This window comes from Thamnophis sirtalis, unplaced genomic scaffold (assembly GCF_051295495.1).
Source record: "Thamnophis sirtalis isolate CommonGarterSnake01/CBP01778 unplaced genomic scaffold, rThaSir2_p1.2 scaffold_1, whole genome shotgun sequence".
NCBI lineage: Eukaryota > Metazoa > Chordata > Lepidosauria > Squamata > Natricidae > Thamnophis > Thamnophis sirtalis.
Window position 1 is genome coordinate 62,251,792 of NW_028261381.1, and position 17,071 is coordinate 62,268,862.

At 42.2% G+C, this 17,071-nt stretch overlaps 1 protein-coding gene across 4 annotated transcripts in view; it reads left to right on the top strand.

Moving 5' to 3' along the window:
* SPEG (striated muscle enriched protein kinase) overlaps positions 1-17,071 on the top strand; it is a 129,676-nt gene that overhangs the window by 60,088 nt on the left and 52,517 nt on the right. For all 4 annotated transcript variants that reach the window (XM_087713346.1, XM_087713351.1, XM_087713357.1 and 1 more), the window contains 7 exons: positions 1,424-2,790; positions 4,148-4,291; positions 5,395-5,577; positions 10,398-10,606; positions 10,849-10,937; positions 11,842-12,017; positions 15,692-15,952. In XM_087713346.1, the coding sequence (XP_087569472.1) occupies positions 1,424-2,790; positions 4,148-4,291; positions 5,395-5,577; positions 10,398-10,606; positions 10,849-10,937; positions 11,842-12,017; positions 15,692-15,952 (2,429 nt within the window). The remainder of the gene's footprint in view (positions 1-1,423; positions 2,791-4,147; positions 4,292-5,394; positions 5,578-10,397; positions 10,607-10,848; positions 10,938-11,841; positions 12,018-15,691; positions 15,953-17,071) is intronic.

A 17,071-nucleotide genomic window follows, 5' to 3' on the forward strand; every position in this document is an offset into this window, starting at 1 on the left:
ATTAGCATGCGCAGCCCACAGATTTTATTCTTCATTGCTCTGTTATAATTTTTTTAAAAGCTAAGCAGCCAGCTATTTGCCTTAAAAATGAAAAACGAGATTTGGTGGGTTCTGAAAATGACAGTAAAGCTGATGAATTGAAAAGCAGTGAAAACATAGAGTATAATTGTGAGTAGAACTAAGAACTATGTTATGTATCTAGAAGAACAAGTGTTGCTTAAAGATTCCTTTATTTGCCACTTCTTCCTTCCTAAGGTTGCTTTTCCCACCTTTTCCTCCTGCTTATCATCAATAGTGCCTGCCTGCTGTAAGAAAGTGAAATAAAGCCTGTAATATCATATACACACAAACCATTGTCCTTGTTTGTGTGTCTCTTGTGTGCATATCTGAATGTAGCCACATTTCTTGGAACAGCTTAAAATAACATTGGAATGTCTTTTTAGTACGTACCATTGAATTAACTGTGTGTGTAGGAAAAACCATGTTTGAAAAGGATGCAGCTATGTATTCTCCTCCCTTCGGTTTACTTTCTAGCCATGCAAGGGATTTCCCCTCTTTCCAAGAAACTCGACTCAGCCTTACCCTCAATAATTTGATATAACACCACTGAACTGATTTACAGATATATATTTTTCAAACATGGGTACTAACTGGATGCATCGCATTTAGCGAATAAGATTGACAGATGAATTCTCCCTGGATTAATCATAGAATTATATTGCTCAAAGGGAAACAAAGACTTGGTTAGGAAACATAACCTATCAACATTTCATACAAATTAAAGAATGTTAAATGTGGAAGGAATAGACCTTGGAGACTCACATAGCTGGCTAAACTACCTGATATAGAAGAAATCAGCTAAGTGTGTCCCTTTTTATACATACTTATTAGGCCTGTGCAGTGCTAGTTAGTCATTTCCAAAAAGATGTGGGTATGGGTACAGGCATAACATCTGCCTGCAATTTGTTAAATTGATTGCATCCTTTTCTGGAATCACAAAAGTCAGGAAAGAGTGTTCTTTTAAAGAGTTGCAGACAGGTGCTGAGTTCACTTCTTCCTGTGCACCAAATCAGTTTTATAGAATTCAATCAGAAGCACTGCAAAAAATTAATATTTAAATTATTCCAAAGCCACATTAATGCTGTAAAAAAAAACTCTCAAAGAACTAAGATTTCAGTTCAGGCTAATGTATTCAGGTAAGATACAGTCACAGCTGTTTTTCTTCTTAACGAAATGACAATTTCCTTGCCCCTTTTCTCTTTCATCTAGGTAATTTGAACTCAGATGTCATTGCAAGGCCTGAGCCTCATGATTACAGTTCATTGTTCCTATAAGTTATCTGATCCTTTTTGCTCACTTCCCTTGATTTCTGCAGGATCTCCTCCCTTAGCAAACTTTACCTTATCTTATTTTCCAACCACAGCAACCTCCCCCATGGTGGATATCGAAGGGATGGTGCCAACAGCAGCAGCAAAACCAACACAGATATTCCCCAACGCCCAGTAACCCCCCGAGCAGGGCAATGCCCAGTCCAGCCACCTGGAACCAGCCATGGTACCACACCACCTGTGGTTCCTCGCAGAAAACTCTTGATGCCCAATGAATTCCAAGACACGGCATCAGAGGAACTTGATGAGAAGTTGAAGCACCCTAAATCATCTGGCTACTCTCAGGTTGGCACAGGAGAGTCGCGGCCCCAGACACCACTGAGCGAGGCTTCCAGCCGTGTGTCCATCCTTCGCCCATCCCCCAAACTGCCAAGGTCAGGCTCCAAAATTGTTGACAAGCTCAAATTTTTTGAAGAGCGGAGGAAAAGTCTGGAGCAGAATGATAATCCTTTTGTAGGCCACACATGGCAACCCTTACGCAAGTCACGTTCTTTTGACCAGGCTGGTTTTGATGATGCCAGTCCCTTCCTCTCAGCTGGCTCTCATGAAGACCTTCAAGACGATACTCGTTCAGAACTCGGAGACATATTTTCTCGGCGTCGTATCTTCCATCAGAAAGCAGCATCTTTGGATGAGCGTGGCCGCTTCTCCAGTCATGTGCATGACTTGGAACAAAAGTTCACTGCAGAATTGGGGCGCATCAAACGCACCGTGTCTCAACAGCAGCTGCGGCGATCCCAAGAATTATTCAAGTCACCCACTGCAATTACCACCATTGACTCATCTGTCCCCAAGGTTCCACCACCACGGAAACGTAAACCAATGAAAGTTTTCCCAGCTACAGAAAATGCACACGGTGTACAGCAACTGGTTCTGTCCAGTATGGGATTAGTGGGACCCAGGGATGAACCCAAAAAACCCCAAAAGATTTTGTCAAGGAATGCAGCCATGACTGAGGAGATGGGAGAACAGAACAGAGGTCAAAAGGAACCGGAACTGAACGGCCAAGATCTCCGGCACAAGGTGGAGCAGTGTCCACTCTCCCGTGCTGCTCCAGGGGGACAGAAAAACTTGCTGCAAGTTTCAGCTTTAAATAGCCAGGATATCATGGATAAAGGCCCTCTGAATGCAGCAAAAGTCAGCTATGAATCGAAGGGTCTAAGCGAAGCCTCACATGGCCGGAAACGGGAATCAGGACAGGATGGACATTCTCTACCCCGGATCAAGACAGAAACTGGCCCAGACAGAAGCAAGGCAGGGATCCATGGTACAAGTAGAGAATTCGACAGAAAGATTGGGAAAGTGGTAGAAAAAAAGGACAATACATTGCAACCTCAAGAAGGGAAGAGTGCGCGGAGCAGAGGCAAAGGCCGACGGTCCCGACAAATATCACCAGAACCAGGTAGGGAATAAGAGTAAGTTTTGTGGGTCTATTGGGAAACAACCTGACAAAGTCATGCAGAAATACTTTTCCTATGGTTCATCTTTCCATACAACATAAAGAGGCCCTGAGTTTATCGCATCCTAAGCTCCACGGATGCACTTGCGAAAAGAATTAGTAAATGCTGAGGACACACTTGCTCTCATCTCTTCTCTTCCTCATTTTTTCATTTTCCCATCTGTCCACCTCTTTGGGTTCTTTATATAGATTTGCATTCTTAAACAATATTCCCTCGTTTTTAGCTGTCTATGTTAAGCTTGAGTCCAACTGCACTTCAACTGTTTGTTTTAAAAAAGAGAGTTTTGCTGCCAAGGCTCTTGATTATCTTGTGTGAGTGAAGGTGAGAAAGTTTGCATCATGCTACATTCTTTTAGTTATTCACTGTTATTGCTAATTATAATTCAGATTTAGGAAAACAGTAGAAATTGTTGAACACTGCTCCAAATTGTAAGAGGACTAAAGAGCTCTGAATCAGAACACAATTGTGTGGAAGACTGGAAGCAAAAGCGGGGTGGGTGGGAAAGAATTGTATAACAGGGGTACCCAATCCCTGGGCTGTGGCCCACTACTGGGTCATAGTCTACTTGAAATTGGGCCACGGGAATGGCTGAGCAGCTCAACTTGCTTGAGTGCCGGGCTGGAAGGCACACATGCACATGTGCACTGGCCTACCACTTGCACAAGGACTGCATGCAGGTACGTGCCAGACCGCCGCTCTGGTAGCCCAGTTCTCTCTCCCCCCAGCTAGGCCACCAAGCCGCAAAGGTTGGGGACTGCTGCTGTACAGTATAGAGGTGGTTGCCACTGTTAAACAATATCCAAGCATATTGTCCAAATCAGGTGAATTGGCTTCAAGAAATACAGTAACAATGTTATAGATCAGTAATTTTATATTTCTAGACTGAATCATTTTCTTTGCCTTCCACTCTATTTTATACACTAATATATATCACTGAAAATGATTTGTATGCCCTTCCGCTTAATTAAAAAGTGATATGTAACTTAGAATGTGATAAGCCAACTTTATTGCTTTTGGGGACTTAGTGGTTACAGCAGGGTAGCATCCTATCAAGAATTATGATTCAGAAACTGCAGACATACTGAAAAAGATTAAGGGCTTTGAGCATCTATGCAAGCCAAAGTAAGGATTCCCTCAGGATATGATTTTGGAAGCAGTCCCTTATCTTCCTTATTGTGAAAAGATGCTATAGTTTCACACAATCCTCATGCAAGGAGAATGCAAAATCTGTCTTCAGACTCCTAGCCCTCCTTCTTGCAGATCTTCTAGTAACCACTGTTTCTCCATCATCTTGTACAGAATCTTCTGATGATTCCTACATCTCAGCGGGTGAAGATCCCCTGGAGGCTCCCGTCTTTGAAATCCCAATCCATGATGCAGTTGTCATAGCTGGGACTGAGGTGCTGTTCAAATGCATCGTCACGGGCAACCCTTCTCCACAAGGTAAATGCATAGGGTACCACACGCAAGAGCAAATTATGAATCTGTGGAGCCTGGAGGAGTATCTACTCCTAGCTCTCTGATTGTCTCGTGCCAAGTTGTCTGTTTCCACAGGTATAAGTAATACTCTATTAATTCAATTGTGATTTTTATACACATAATATTGTCCCATATGCATTGATAAATATCCTGCTCAAGAACACGGCTCAAAGTGATCTGACCAAGTTCTTCGCTTTTTTGATTTTATTTTACCTATATTTCTGAGCTATTTCCAAGGTATATCCCATACTGCTTCACCTTACATATGGAAAATACTAGACTTTGTCTGTTGGGCTTCACTTCTGGAATGCTCTTAGTTTGATCCTCAAAATGAAAATACTATCCTTATAAAAAGTAATTTGCTGAGAGAAGTGTATACCCAAAAGTGTGGCAAGGGTTACTTATCAGGCAGCAATAAGCCGCAGTTGATAGCTATTAAAATTAAATTCAGCAGTGAATTGCAGATGTTGGGTTGAGGAACAAAATCAACTTATGAAAAATGGATTAAAAACATGTTTTATATTCCATGACCCCATTTTATGTTTTGATCATTTCTACTTTTCCACTTGCCTCAATCAAGTTCAGCTTTCCACAGTCCTCCACTAAATTATACTGTATGTTCTGTTGACACCACCTTCACGAAGACACGGAAATGTTCTAGGGCAGGGCTCAGCAACCTTAAACACTCAGAGTCTTTTGGATCCGTTTCCTACATAAAAAAAACACAGGGAGACACAAAATCTACCAGGGGTCAAAAAGCTTAATAAATTGCGTGTCGGCAGGTGTCACACGTTGGCAGTTGTGACACATATTTTGAGCGACGGAGCTGCAGCAGAGGGATGAAAGAGCCACATGCAGCTCCAGAGCTGCTGGTTGCTGACCCCTGTTCTAGGAAAAAGACAGAAGATAAACATAGGCTGTCTCTTAATGAAATACAGAGAAGGCAGAACGTTGTGCGATTTCATAACCTACAATTCCTTAGGCAATTAATACTGTTTGACAAATGCAGAATAATCCTTAGATTTCACTTATATCACATCTCTGCCCACTCTGGGTCTTTTCTGCAGTGTCTTGGCGAAAAGATGGCATCCCCTTTCGGAGCAGCACCACTCGTCCCATCAAAGCAGAGGGCGAACGCCACACTCTGCTGGTTAGGAGTGCCCGCATGACTGATGCCGGCCTCTATACTGTCTGTGCAACCAACGAGGTGGCTGAGACCTGCTGCAGCGCCATCTTAACCGTGCGGCCAGGTAAGGGCAAAGAGGGGGGAAGGTGCCAGAGCAGCCAGACTGTCTTAATAGGTGCCTTAAGGCCAGAGGAGTTAAGAGGTTCATATTCCCACAGCATGTGAGAAGCAGCGTCAGGCTTGTTTTCTCAGTGTCCTGGATGGGGGCGCTTAGGCCAGCATTTCTGCTCCTGCTGAATAACGAAGCATGAGGCTGCCTTTACCCTACAAGGCTCGGTTTAGGCCAGCCTGTCTGACGAACAGCCAGCAGGCTCGGAAGAGGGAAGGAAGGGACGACCGGCTCCAACGGAGCAGAGGTGGCGGGATCGGGAGGGGCGGGGGAATCGCTGCCTCTTTGGCCTTCACGTCTTTATCGCTCCTGGCCCGCCACTTCTACACTCGGGGGCGGAGAGTTGCGGTTTCTGGGCACGTGCGAGTAAACTTTGTGAAAGGATGCAACTCAGCCCCTCAATGGATTGGTCTGAAATGTGAGAGAGGGGACCGGCGGGGCTGGGCTGGTTGCCTGAAGATCGGACGCCGCCCTCGGGTGAAGAGCGAAGGGAAGGGGTTGCGCGCTGGCTGCTGGGCCGGCTCTGGTGTCTCTCCTCCACCCTGTTAGCCGGATCCGTTTCTCCCCTCGTGGAGGAGATCGCCTATAAAGAGAGCCGGGGCTTCAGCTCGCAGCGGGGATTCAGTTCAAAGCGAGCGCACAGCCGGCGATGTCTGCGAGAGTCCGCTTGCTGCGGGCAGGGCAGGCGCAGGAGGGACGCGCCGTCTCTTTCCGATGCTCTTGCCGCAGAGCAATCCTGTGCTCTTTTGCGCAAAAGCAAGGCCCGCTGGGTTAAATGGCGTTTAACTTCAGGTATGTTTGCACAGCTTAAATTGGAGTTGGAACTTATTCACCGAAAGTGGATTTAGGAAATCGCGGGAAGGACCGAAGGAAAGTCTGTTTGTTTTCAGTACATCTTTGTGTTCATCTGGATGAAGGGGAAAATGAGGATTGTGTGATAGCGAAACACATCTCCCATAAGCAAAAAACAACCGTAGTGGATTACTAAAGCCTTCAATAATACGGCAGTATATTCTATCCAGAATACAACATAGTTACAGTAGGCTATAGGGTTTTGATGCATAATCTGTTACCTTAGTATATTGCTGTTTAAACATGGCTGTCATGTTAAGCCAAAATATGCTTTTTGTGAGCAAGGCATATTAGTTGCATCGTGGTTTCTTCTTTATCTGAAGTTTAGGGTTTAGTATGCTTTGTGAACTGATTATCTTCACCTGCTGCTGGGGTACATCAAGTTGTGAGAGATTTGCAGCCTAATATTTTTACCTTGTGGTAATGAGTCGGAGAGGGAAGAAATAAACAGCACAGCTTCTCCAAGTTGCAAGGGGGTAATCCTTCTCTGAGGAAAATACACTGATTTCTAGTCAGTTTTAATAAAAGAGTTGAGAAGAAATCATATAGTTTTGGATCTTAGGTAGAATCAGTACATTGCTCCTTGTTCCTCTGTCACTATAAATAATATTTTGTTTTAAATAATTCCCTACTGTCTTTATAGGGCAGCATTGGATAGTATTGCCACGGTATCACGATACTCTGCTTTCTCCTGATCTGATGCCCCCAACTGTATCTATTACATTGAATTCTCCCATCAAGTTCTGGATCAGAACTATCCCCCTCTGTCCTACCAGTGCAGTACAAGCTTTCATTGTCCATACTATTAATGTCACCTTGGCCCTTTTCAGGGACAACACGCCAAAAATACTGGTGCCAGCATGAACAGATAATGTTAGTATCCAAGATTGGAGTGCCCTATTCTTGGCTGATATCTTTTTCTTTGCTGATACGGTTTGGCTATAATTCCTTCCACCACCCAGCCATGAATAATGAGAGCCTCTGAACGCGTTGGCTGTAGTATCTTTCAAAATATTTTACCAGAAGATGTTGTTGACAGTGCTTATGTTGCTTCTTGCAGAGTGAAGGTTCTATAATTCAGAGAATTACATATTTTATGCATTTGTTCTAAATGTCTGCTGCTTTATGCCAAATTGTAATTTTATCGCATTAGATTTTGTTGATTAACTCATACAGGTAGCTCTTGAAAGGATGATGTTTTCACACGATGTTTTAGCCATATCAGATTTACAGTAGAAGTTGTTTCTCATTTTATACCCATGCATAAGGACTGACACCAACAAGGCTTGAACTATGGCTAGATAAGACACTGTTGTGGATGTTGGCTGCCTGGGTTGAGAAAAGAACAGCTAAAATACAATAAAAAAAGGCAGGGAAAAAGGCAGGATTTATGCTTTAAATTGTAAACCCGGTCTCTCACACCTCTCACTCTCTCCAGACATATACACATATTTGATTCCTATACTTTACATAAGCTGATATCTGATTTATTTTGTATACATTGAAAAATAAAATCAGTTCGGTGTAATGATTAAGGTGCTGGCCTAGAAACCAGGAGACAGTGAGTTCTGGTGCTGCCTTAGCCTGAAAGCCAGCTGGATGACCTTGGGCCAGTTACTGTCTTTCAACCCAACATTTTATGATGCTGTTGTGGGAAAAACAGGAGGATAAAGAAGCACTAGGTATGTTTGCCACGATGAGTTATTCATAAAAAATAATAAAGGTGCAATAAAAAGATCTTTTAAAAAACTACTTATTGCCATGTCCTTGAAGTTGACTGCAGTTGGCTACTGAGAGTGAGTCAACTGCTGGTGTGAAATCTGAAGTGATGTGTAAAAATGGACAATAGTATTGTGCACTTCCCTGAATATATTGCTTGGGGGAATTTAGGACACTGGTCTTTCTGCCAATACTTGGTAGTCCTCACAGCTGCTGATTAAATTAAGTCTGACTGAGGATGCTTGACCTGTTGAGGAGACTGCCTGATTGTTAACTAGCACTCTGACCTGTCAGTAATTGGATGAGAGTCTGAATTTTTTTTAAAAAAAATGATAAATTTGAAGTGATGTGGATGAAATCCGTATAAGGTCTTTATCGCTTCAGACAAAGGTATTACTAGGAAATGTTAGAATAATCACTTGAGGATCAACATGGAGGAAATGACATGTTTAAATGTACTGCCATATTCTAGCAAAAACAAAAAAAAAAAACAAAAAAAAAAACAACACCTACCAGTTTGTGAAATGCTGGTATATTTAGGAGATGATGTTTAGCATTCGCTTTTCCTCTGAAATACAATTTTTGTACATATGTGGGTTGGATTATTTTTCCAGTTGGGGTAGCATTTCAACATGTGAGTATCTCAACTATGAAATATCCAGGCCTTGGGAGGATTGCATATCGTATAACATTTCTGATTTTGTTGTTCTGCTTCATGTCAACCACTATATTTCTTTTAGTAGAAATGAAAGTAGTCTTGTTGAGGTAATGTTTCTTGTGGTAGTACAATGGCCTGTGGGGATGCTTGAAGGTGGGCACTTTTCTTACAGCATACCTAACTGCATCCTAAAACCCAGTGGAATAGTACAGAACAAAGAAAAGGAAATATTGCTATTGGGCTTGAATAGAGGCAAAAAACCTGGCGTCTAATATCTTAGAAAAGGGACAAAGTAAAAGCAACAAAGCCAATCTAGCTTAGGCTCTTCAGGCCAATGTTTGTTTTTTCCCACAAAACAAGAGGGATTGTTATATTATACTGTGGCTGCCTTCCTGACTTTCTCTCCTTTACCATTCCCTGGTAATAGTCAAGTAGGAAAATTAACAAGGGAAGAGTTGACAATATAGTTGTATCTCATATAGTAAAATAGGGAATTATGGAGGCATATAATTTTATTTTTTATATAATAAGAAAATGTGTGGAACCTGAGCAGATTATTCCTTAATTTTCTTACGTTTGAAAAAATATACATTTTTGAAGAACCTGATCCTATGTGTGACTATGGGCTTTGCTCACTTGCACTGAATACAGGCATAAATATTCCCTTCAACATATTTTTTTCTTGCCATGCCTCCTTCATACGCTCTTGAAATCCAGAGTTCATGAATGAGACAAGCTTAGGTTGCCTTAGCTGTATTGAAGCTCAATAGCATTTCCCTCCTTATTCCAGCACTGCCTTAAAATAGGCACAAAGTATGCAAAATCCTTTATTCATGGAAGGAAGTCAGGTGATTACAGTGCCCTGAGACAGAAGTAGTAGTGGCAAGATACAGATTAACAAAAGGTGCAGCAAATTTCATCCTGGTATAATTTTCTGCCAAAGTGGGGAGCATTAACTCAGGAAAGGTTTTGTTATCATTGTGTTATCATTAAGAAAGAGGAAGAAGTTTTCCCTTTCTGATTTATCATAAAAGATGTTATAAGCAAGTAATCATCCTTGATATGCTGAATTCCTGTTGCGATATGGGAACATTATTACTCTAGTTACTTCAAAAAGAGTCCCGGCAGATGAATAGTCCCTCGTTTGCTTTGTCCATGTTTCCACGTTTTAGTAATATCATTCTTTCAAATATAATTTTTCATTGGCCAAGTGTGATTGGACACACAAGTAATTTGCCTCTGGGTACATACAAGCAACAATTGATATGTCGTGGTCATAATCATAAAATACAATCATCATAAATCCTAACATACAGTTAAATTAAATCATAAGATAAAATAAGGCAGACAGATACCGTAATTCTCAGAACTGTGAGATGGTGGGGGTTGGGGGAAAATACTTTGGGATGTCATTTAAGAAATTAGATTTTGCTTGTTATATGTGGCTGACTCAGTTGCCTTCTGTTAGCTTGGCTATGTTTTCTTCTGTCTCCCACTTTGCTGGGCTCTGCCCAATCTGTACTGTTACGTTCTTCTGATTGTCCAGGTCCCGCAGAGATCCACAGCCGATTGATGCCCCGCCGTGAAGTCAGCAGCCCTGTCACCTCAGATGAAGAGTACCTGAGCCCTTTGGAAGAGTTCCCTGAGTCGGTCACCCCTCAACACCATCCTGTTATGAGAGTACAACCCCGCTCTGAGATTGGCCCAACTGCAGCACATGCAGACATTAACTTCAAGGCTGCACCATGTTTTGAGGTGAGGTGAGAGAATGACATGAGAATAAAGAAAAGAAGCTGGCAGCTTTGACCTACCTGGATAGGTAGGTCCAAAGGTGTAAGCAATACACCTCTGGATTGTGAGTGGAATAGAATCTGGGTCTTTTTGCTGCATGTGACAAGAAACAAGCGATGTCTTATATTCCAGCAGAAAGAAGGAAGGGAGTAAGTCTTTGAACTCCCCTTGCCAATTGTCATGATCCTGGCTGCTCTTTTTTGTAGATAGTACTAAATGACCAGACGGTACTGGAAGGACAAGATGTGGTCCTGCGCATTCAAGTGCAAGGAGAGCCCAAACCCATTGTCCACTGGTAAGTGGGTCATATGTTTCAGTATGGTTTTAAAAGTATTCCTGTCCTGTGTTCCAGACACTATTCTTAATGGGTAAGATGGCAGCGATGGGAGTTGCTCCAGTCTTGCAAAATAACAGCTGCCTTCAGGCATTTAGCCAAGCAAGCCTTTATACTTTTTCCCCTCTCCCATCCTATCCATCAGTGTTCCACAACTAATTGAGCGTTATCTAATGTGTCAGTTGACATGATATTTTAAAAGGTTTGTTTGCATTATTGGGTTTTCATTTTCAGAAGGCACTAAATCAAAACGGGAAAGGTTAATTTATATCTGCATGGTGGAAATGTCTGAGAAAGTGCAATCGTGGATCCCTATTGCTAGTAAAATTCAGCAATGGTGCTAAAATGCCACAAAAAAGACATTTTAGCATTCAAATTTGTTGCATTTCCACTGCGAGCAACAGTGAAATGCAGGTATCTGATCTGTTTTCTTCCCACGTCAAAGAAGCCACAAATTTTCCACTGTTGCTTATAATGGAAGCATAATGAAGTCCTTCTCTTTTGCTCTGTTTTTTTGTCAGATGCAGTAGGTGGATGGAAAGGGTGTGAATGCTTTGTGCTCCTAGAAATATGTGAAATTGGACTGCTACCAGATGGGGCACAAATGGTACCCTATCCCTGTTTTTTAAAATATTGGTCTCAGATCTGAGATATATTAAGTTGTCTAGAAGAAATAGAAAGAAATGGATGTCTAATCTCCTAGCTTGGACTGCCCTGTAACAAACCAGGGGTAATGGCAGAACCAGCATATGCAGTATTTTTCTGGGGGATGCAGAAGTGGAGAAACAAGTGGGCGAATTATCTCTTGAAGATGGGTGAAATGTTAAGCGCTGCAAACTTTCAGGCTTTCTGTTCTGAACTGTAGGTTGAAGAACAGGCATCCCGTAAAATATGGACGGCGCATTTCTGCTGTGGAAGAAGAGGATGGATCATTCTGCCTCCATATCCGCATGGTGGAATGCACAGATGCTGGCTATTATGCCTGCAAGGCCATAAATGAATATGGCACCAGACAGTGTGAAGCCAAGCTTGATATACAAGGTATCTTTGGGCATGAGAATTACAGTAATGCTTTGCCAGTCATGTGATGATCAAAGAGATCCCACCTGCATGTCTGCTTCTTTCTTCCACTCATCAACCATCCTGCTCCCCTGATGTAAACATGCTTGCAGTTTGCTCATAATCTTGGTATTATCTCTCTAGCCATGAGTAGCTGCTTCATGGCCATTGGCTAAAGCCATCTTGAGGAGCAACGATGGGGAACATGTGAAAAAAAGAAAACACTCAGGAGTACAAAATTAATTGCATTTATAAAACAGTTTTGAATATTCAGGGTCTTTGATAGAATAGCTTTTGGTAATCTTCACAACAGCCTTGCAGATTGGTCAGGGTCATCCTCATATTGAACTTGGAAGTCCAAGAGGTGCTAGCTGCTTCTTCTTCTTTTTCATAAGAGTTTGTGCTTGCCACCGAAAGGAAAATTTGAAGCAAGAATTATTCATAGGTCAATTTTTATGTATGTTGCACATAAAGTAACATTTGGGTATGTGCCTTTGAGTCAGTTTTTGATTTCTGGCAACTGCCTGGATAATTCCTGCAGTTTTATTGGCAAGATTTCAGGAGTGGTTTGCCGTTGCTTGACTAGAACTCATAGTCCCCCAGTTTTAGTCTGGTGCCTTAACTTCTACACCAAACTGGCTTTCTATAATGTACCGTAACTACATTGCTATAATTGCCAGTTTTGGTAATACCTTCTATATCAGCCACTAGCGAGTTCCACTTGCAACAAGAAGTGGGGTACATAATAATCTGCCTGACTTCATATCCCCACCATATTTTCCCACAACGTAGCAGGGATTTTTTCCCTGTTCAGCTTATTTATTGTTATTTAAAACATGGGTGTTGGGTTTGTTTCTTTCCTCCCACTCATCAGGAATTAGGTGCTGCAGTATGTTTCCATCCTTCTCATAAAGCATCATCATCATCAGGCAAGGGAGCCGGGAGCCCCAAATTGGATGTAATGGGTGATGCATAGGAACCATAAGTCTGTCTCTTCATGTAGCTTGTAGTAAAAAAAAAGGTTGGTTTCAGTTGCTCGATCCTATATTTTGTTTAGGAAGTAGCTGGATCTACATTCTTCTAGCAATTAAGAAAATTTGGTGTTTGCACTATCTCCATTTTGGAGCCATTAACCATATTAAAAATGTTGGGTAGAAATATAACTACGGTAAATAATCATTGCTTCTGCCTTAAAGTAGCTGCTGCCCTTTGAGGATGTCCTAGTGTATTTTAATCTGTTTTCTTATGTCTCTTTTTCCTAAGTAACAGTTAGCTCTTTGCTTTGATTCATTGCATCACTCTTGAGAAAATAGAAGCAGGCTTCCTTACAAGTGTGCTTACTGGACCCACTATTTGGATCTACAGAAAGTTTCTAATGACATGTTTTCCAGGCTAGTAAAAGGGGAATTGGGTGTTCTGCCCAGCTTCAGTTTGGGGTTGATTTTTATGGACGATACTGTGAGATAGGTGTGAGAGTTTATGTGTGCAATTGCTTTGTGTTGACTCATTTGCTTTTGTCAGCCATCTACAAATGTATTTGTGCTGTGGTGAACATCTTTTGCTTAGGCTGAGCATGTATAAATTTGTCTGTGCTTTGCTTTTATGTCCATCATGCTACACTAATCCTTCGCTTGCTGACTGTGTTTTTGTCTGTACAGGGAGAGTGAGCTAAGGTACTCCTGGCCCCTGGGCCACTCTAGCCAGACAACCTGGGCAGTTGCCTCTACTCCCGGCACGACTGAACAAACCAGGCTGGCAAGGCCTGGCTTCTGGATGGCCAGCGCTGAGACTCACCTTGGACGCAGAGCCTGGTTGCCGCTAGGGGAATGGGACACAGCGGGTGGGAAAGTAGTTGGGGACTTCCTTTAGCTGTCTGAGCAGTTCTGAGCTCCCTATAGCTACATGAGTGGAATTAATCTGTGGCACCTCCTTAGTGTTTGGGCAGGAAGCTTTCATCCAGATGGATCTCCATATGTTCTGTGCTAGACACAGAATCTCAAAAGTGGACAGCATGCCTACTTACCAGGCATTCCCCATCCAGGTGCTGATGGTGTGCAGTGCCCATTCTGGCCTTCACTGCTGTCTGGCCTACACTGTGGCCAGTGTGTGGTGCTGTTTCCTTCATATGTCCATGTCTGCTTGACTCCTCTGCCTTTGCCCACTCCTCCTCCTGGGGGCTTAGAGCAGAATGCTAGCTTGTCCTCTCTCTTGCTGGTCTCTCATGAGGCTTCTGCTCATCCATGATTCCAACACATTAAAATGGGGTAGCTTTGAAATGAACAGGCCACATCTGGACATTGTTATGCCTCAATTCCAAGACCTCTCAGTTAGAAGGCCACTTTATCCAACCACGACCTCTGGGAAACATAAAGTGAACAGGAAAGACACCCCCTCCCCCCTTGGCCAGAACTGTGTAGAATGAAGAGGGGTTTTGGAAACAATGGGAGGCCACTAGACATTGGTCTCCAGGCATCTTCAGTGGAAGCCAAGGATGCTGACTCTTACCATCATTCTGCTCCCATTCTGAGAGTATCTCACAGAAGCTGGGCTATAGAGAATCCTCTTTTTGTAGATGAAATAAAGTCTGTTTGTTTGGTAAAAGTACTGTGTGGTTTGTTCTTAGCACAGATCCTTGTTTCCCTCTCCCCATGTCCCCTTCTTAATCCATATCATGCTTTTGTGTTCTCCATACCCCATCATGGTTTCCCATTCAGATCGAGTTTGCTTTGGATTATGACTGCTTTGTCTCCATTCATGTTCTATTGCAGTGGTTAATGAGATGCCAGTTATACTAGGAGAAAGCCACTCTGTTTGCATCTGAAGGGTGGGATAGAAATATTGATCTAAATAAATAACTCTACTGCTTTTCCACAGCTGTACAATCTGTTCATTTGTAGAAAGGAAAAATGAGCCTGGTTTACAGTGTTTAACTGAGATATTGGAAACAGAGTAAATACATAAATAAAATGTTGCTCTGTTTTGCTCTAAAATTTCCAGTTTTGAAATGGGCAAGTTAGCTATTTCTTCTTGGCTCAGGAAGGGCTTCACTGGAAAACTTGATAACATTTTCCTTTTATGAGGTAGATTGAGCTATTGGACCAGGTTGCAGGAATCCTATATGATAGTTGGGTTTTTCTGTCCAACCACTGAATGGAATGGTAGCTTTGATATTTAAGATATAGAAAGAAAAAGGTCTGTGGGTTACACATGCTTTCTGTTCCTTTGAATTTTGAACATCTAAGGTCATTCTGCAAAGGGATGACAGTTGTTTTCCTTACCTTGGGAGAATGCAGGGTCATAGATTTCTGTCTCCTTTATGATTTTGAAGGACAGACATTCAGAATTTCTGGAAATGGGGAAAGTGAATTATCTGCAGATGAGGCCAGAGAATAATTCTGAAATTGATGTTTGCGTTTAACTTCTTTATGAGAACAGTGTGTAACAGTTGCCAGCTAGAGTAGGATAATCCAAACCTTAACTTCACAAATCAAACAGGTTGTAGCAACATGACAATTTAGTTTAACCATAAAAATATCCATTGCATGCTTTCCACACCTTATTCTTTGCATCCTGTCCCGTTTTTTTTTCCATTGCTCAGAGACATGTCTCTTTCTCTCTTTTTCCATTTCCTCTTCCTGTTCCCTCCTCCTTCCCAGTGCACCCTGAAACACACTCCCTGGCAGTGCTGACCCCGCTGCAGGACGTGGTGGTGGGGGCTGGGGATGCAGCGATCTTCGAATGCCTGGTTGCTGGCCCATCGGATGTGGATGTGGACTGGCTGTGGCGGGGGCGCCTTCTGCAGCCTGCCCTGCTCCAGTGCAAGATGCATTTTGACGGGCGCAAGTGCAAGCTGCTGCTTACCTCTGTGCATGAAGATGATAGTGGTATCTACACATGCAAGTTAAGCACAGCTAAAGGTAAGGATGGTAGAAATGCTGTACAAGCAGAGGTGAAGAAGACATAGGTGAAAGGATCTGGGTTCACACACTGATTTAATCTTGATTTGTTAAGCCATTATTGACTGGGTTCACACGATAAATAACTGAGGTTATGCCTCTTTGATGCATAATTATTGTAAGTCATAAATCATAGTTTACAAATCAGTGGTTGTATCCACATAACATATTAAGCAAAGGCCCAAGAACCCTGTAACCTTCAGATATTAATCCTATCCCTAAAATAAGCCATAGATAGAACACTTGGGTGGTTGAGGTGCTAACTTCTCATCAAGTCACTAAACCTCTTTTTTCCATCTGTCTGATAGTTTATTTTATTTTTAAAAGTATGAATGCTGATTTTTCCACTTCAAATCCCCATTAAAAGCATAAGAACAAGCCGGGCTGGTTTGTTTATCTCCCCTTTCTGTCACGCTTCCTCCTGGGTGGCAACAGTGATGGTTTCAAACACCCACCCACAGATACTACCCATCACCTTTGGAATGCCAATAAGTAGCCTGTCTCTTTGCCAGAAGCTGGAGAAAAGCATCAGCTTGTCAGAGTGAGCAAAGAGAGAAGCTCAGTCAGCAGATTTAGGAAAGATGCAGAGCAGTTTGGTAAAAAAAAGCCATACCCCCTCCGATCATGCTGGACTATAATTCCATCTTTCTAACAATGTTTGAGCTGTATTTTGATGGACGTAGACAGGGTACATTGTGAAAGGTTGTACTGCAAAGGTGAGGAATTGGAGCTGGGAAGAGCTTAGCAACAGCTTGAAAGCCCTACATTCTCCATCTTTGCAATACAGAGAACATTATCTTTAACATTTGTTTACAAAATGAAAAATGGGTTAAACTGAGAAAAGAGAAAAGTAAAATGATACCCACAGCCAGAACTAAATTTATCAATTGATGTTTAGATTATTATTTTTGAAGCTAAATTCCTGAGCACATGTTTGCAGAAGAAATCATTTGGTTTTTGCAGTCCACTGGCTTACACTGAAGGTAAAGCAGTATCCCCTTTGAGTTGTGCTTAAGTCCTAGTGATTCTACGTGCATGTCAATAGTTTTCTTAGTGTGGAAGTAGCTTGCTGTCTCCTTC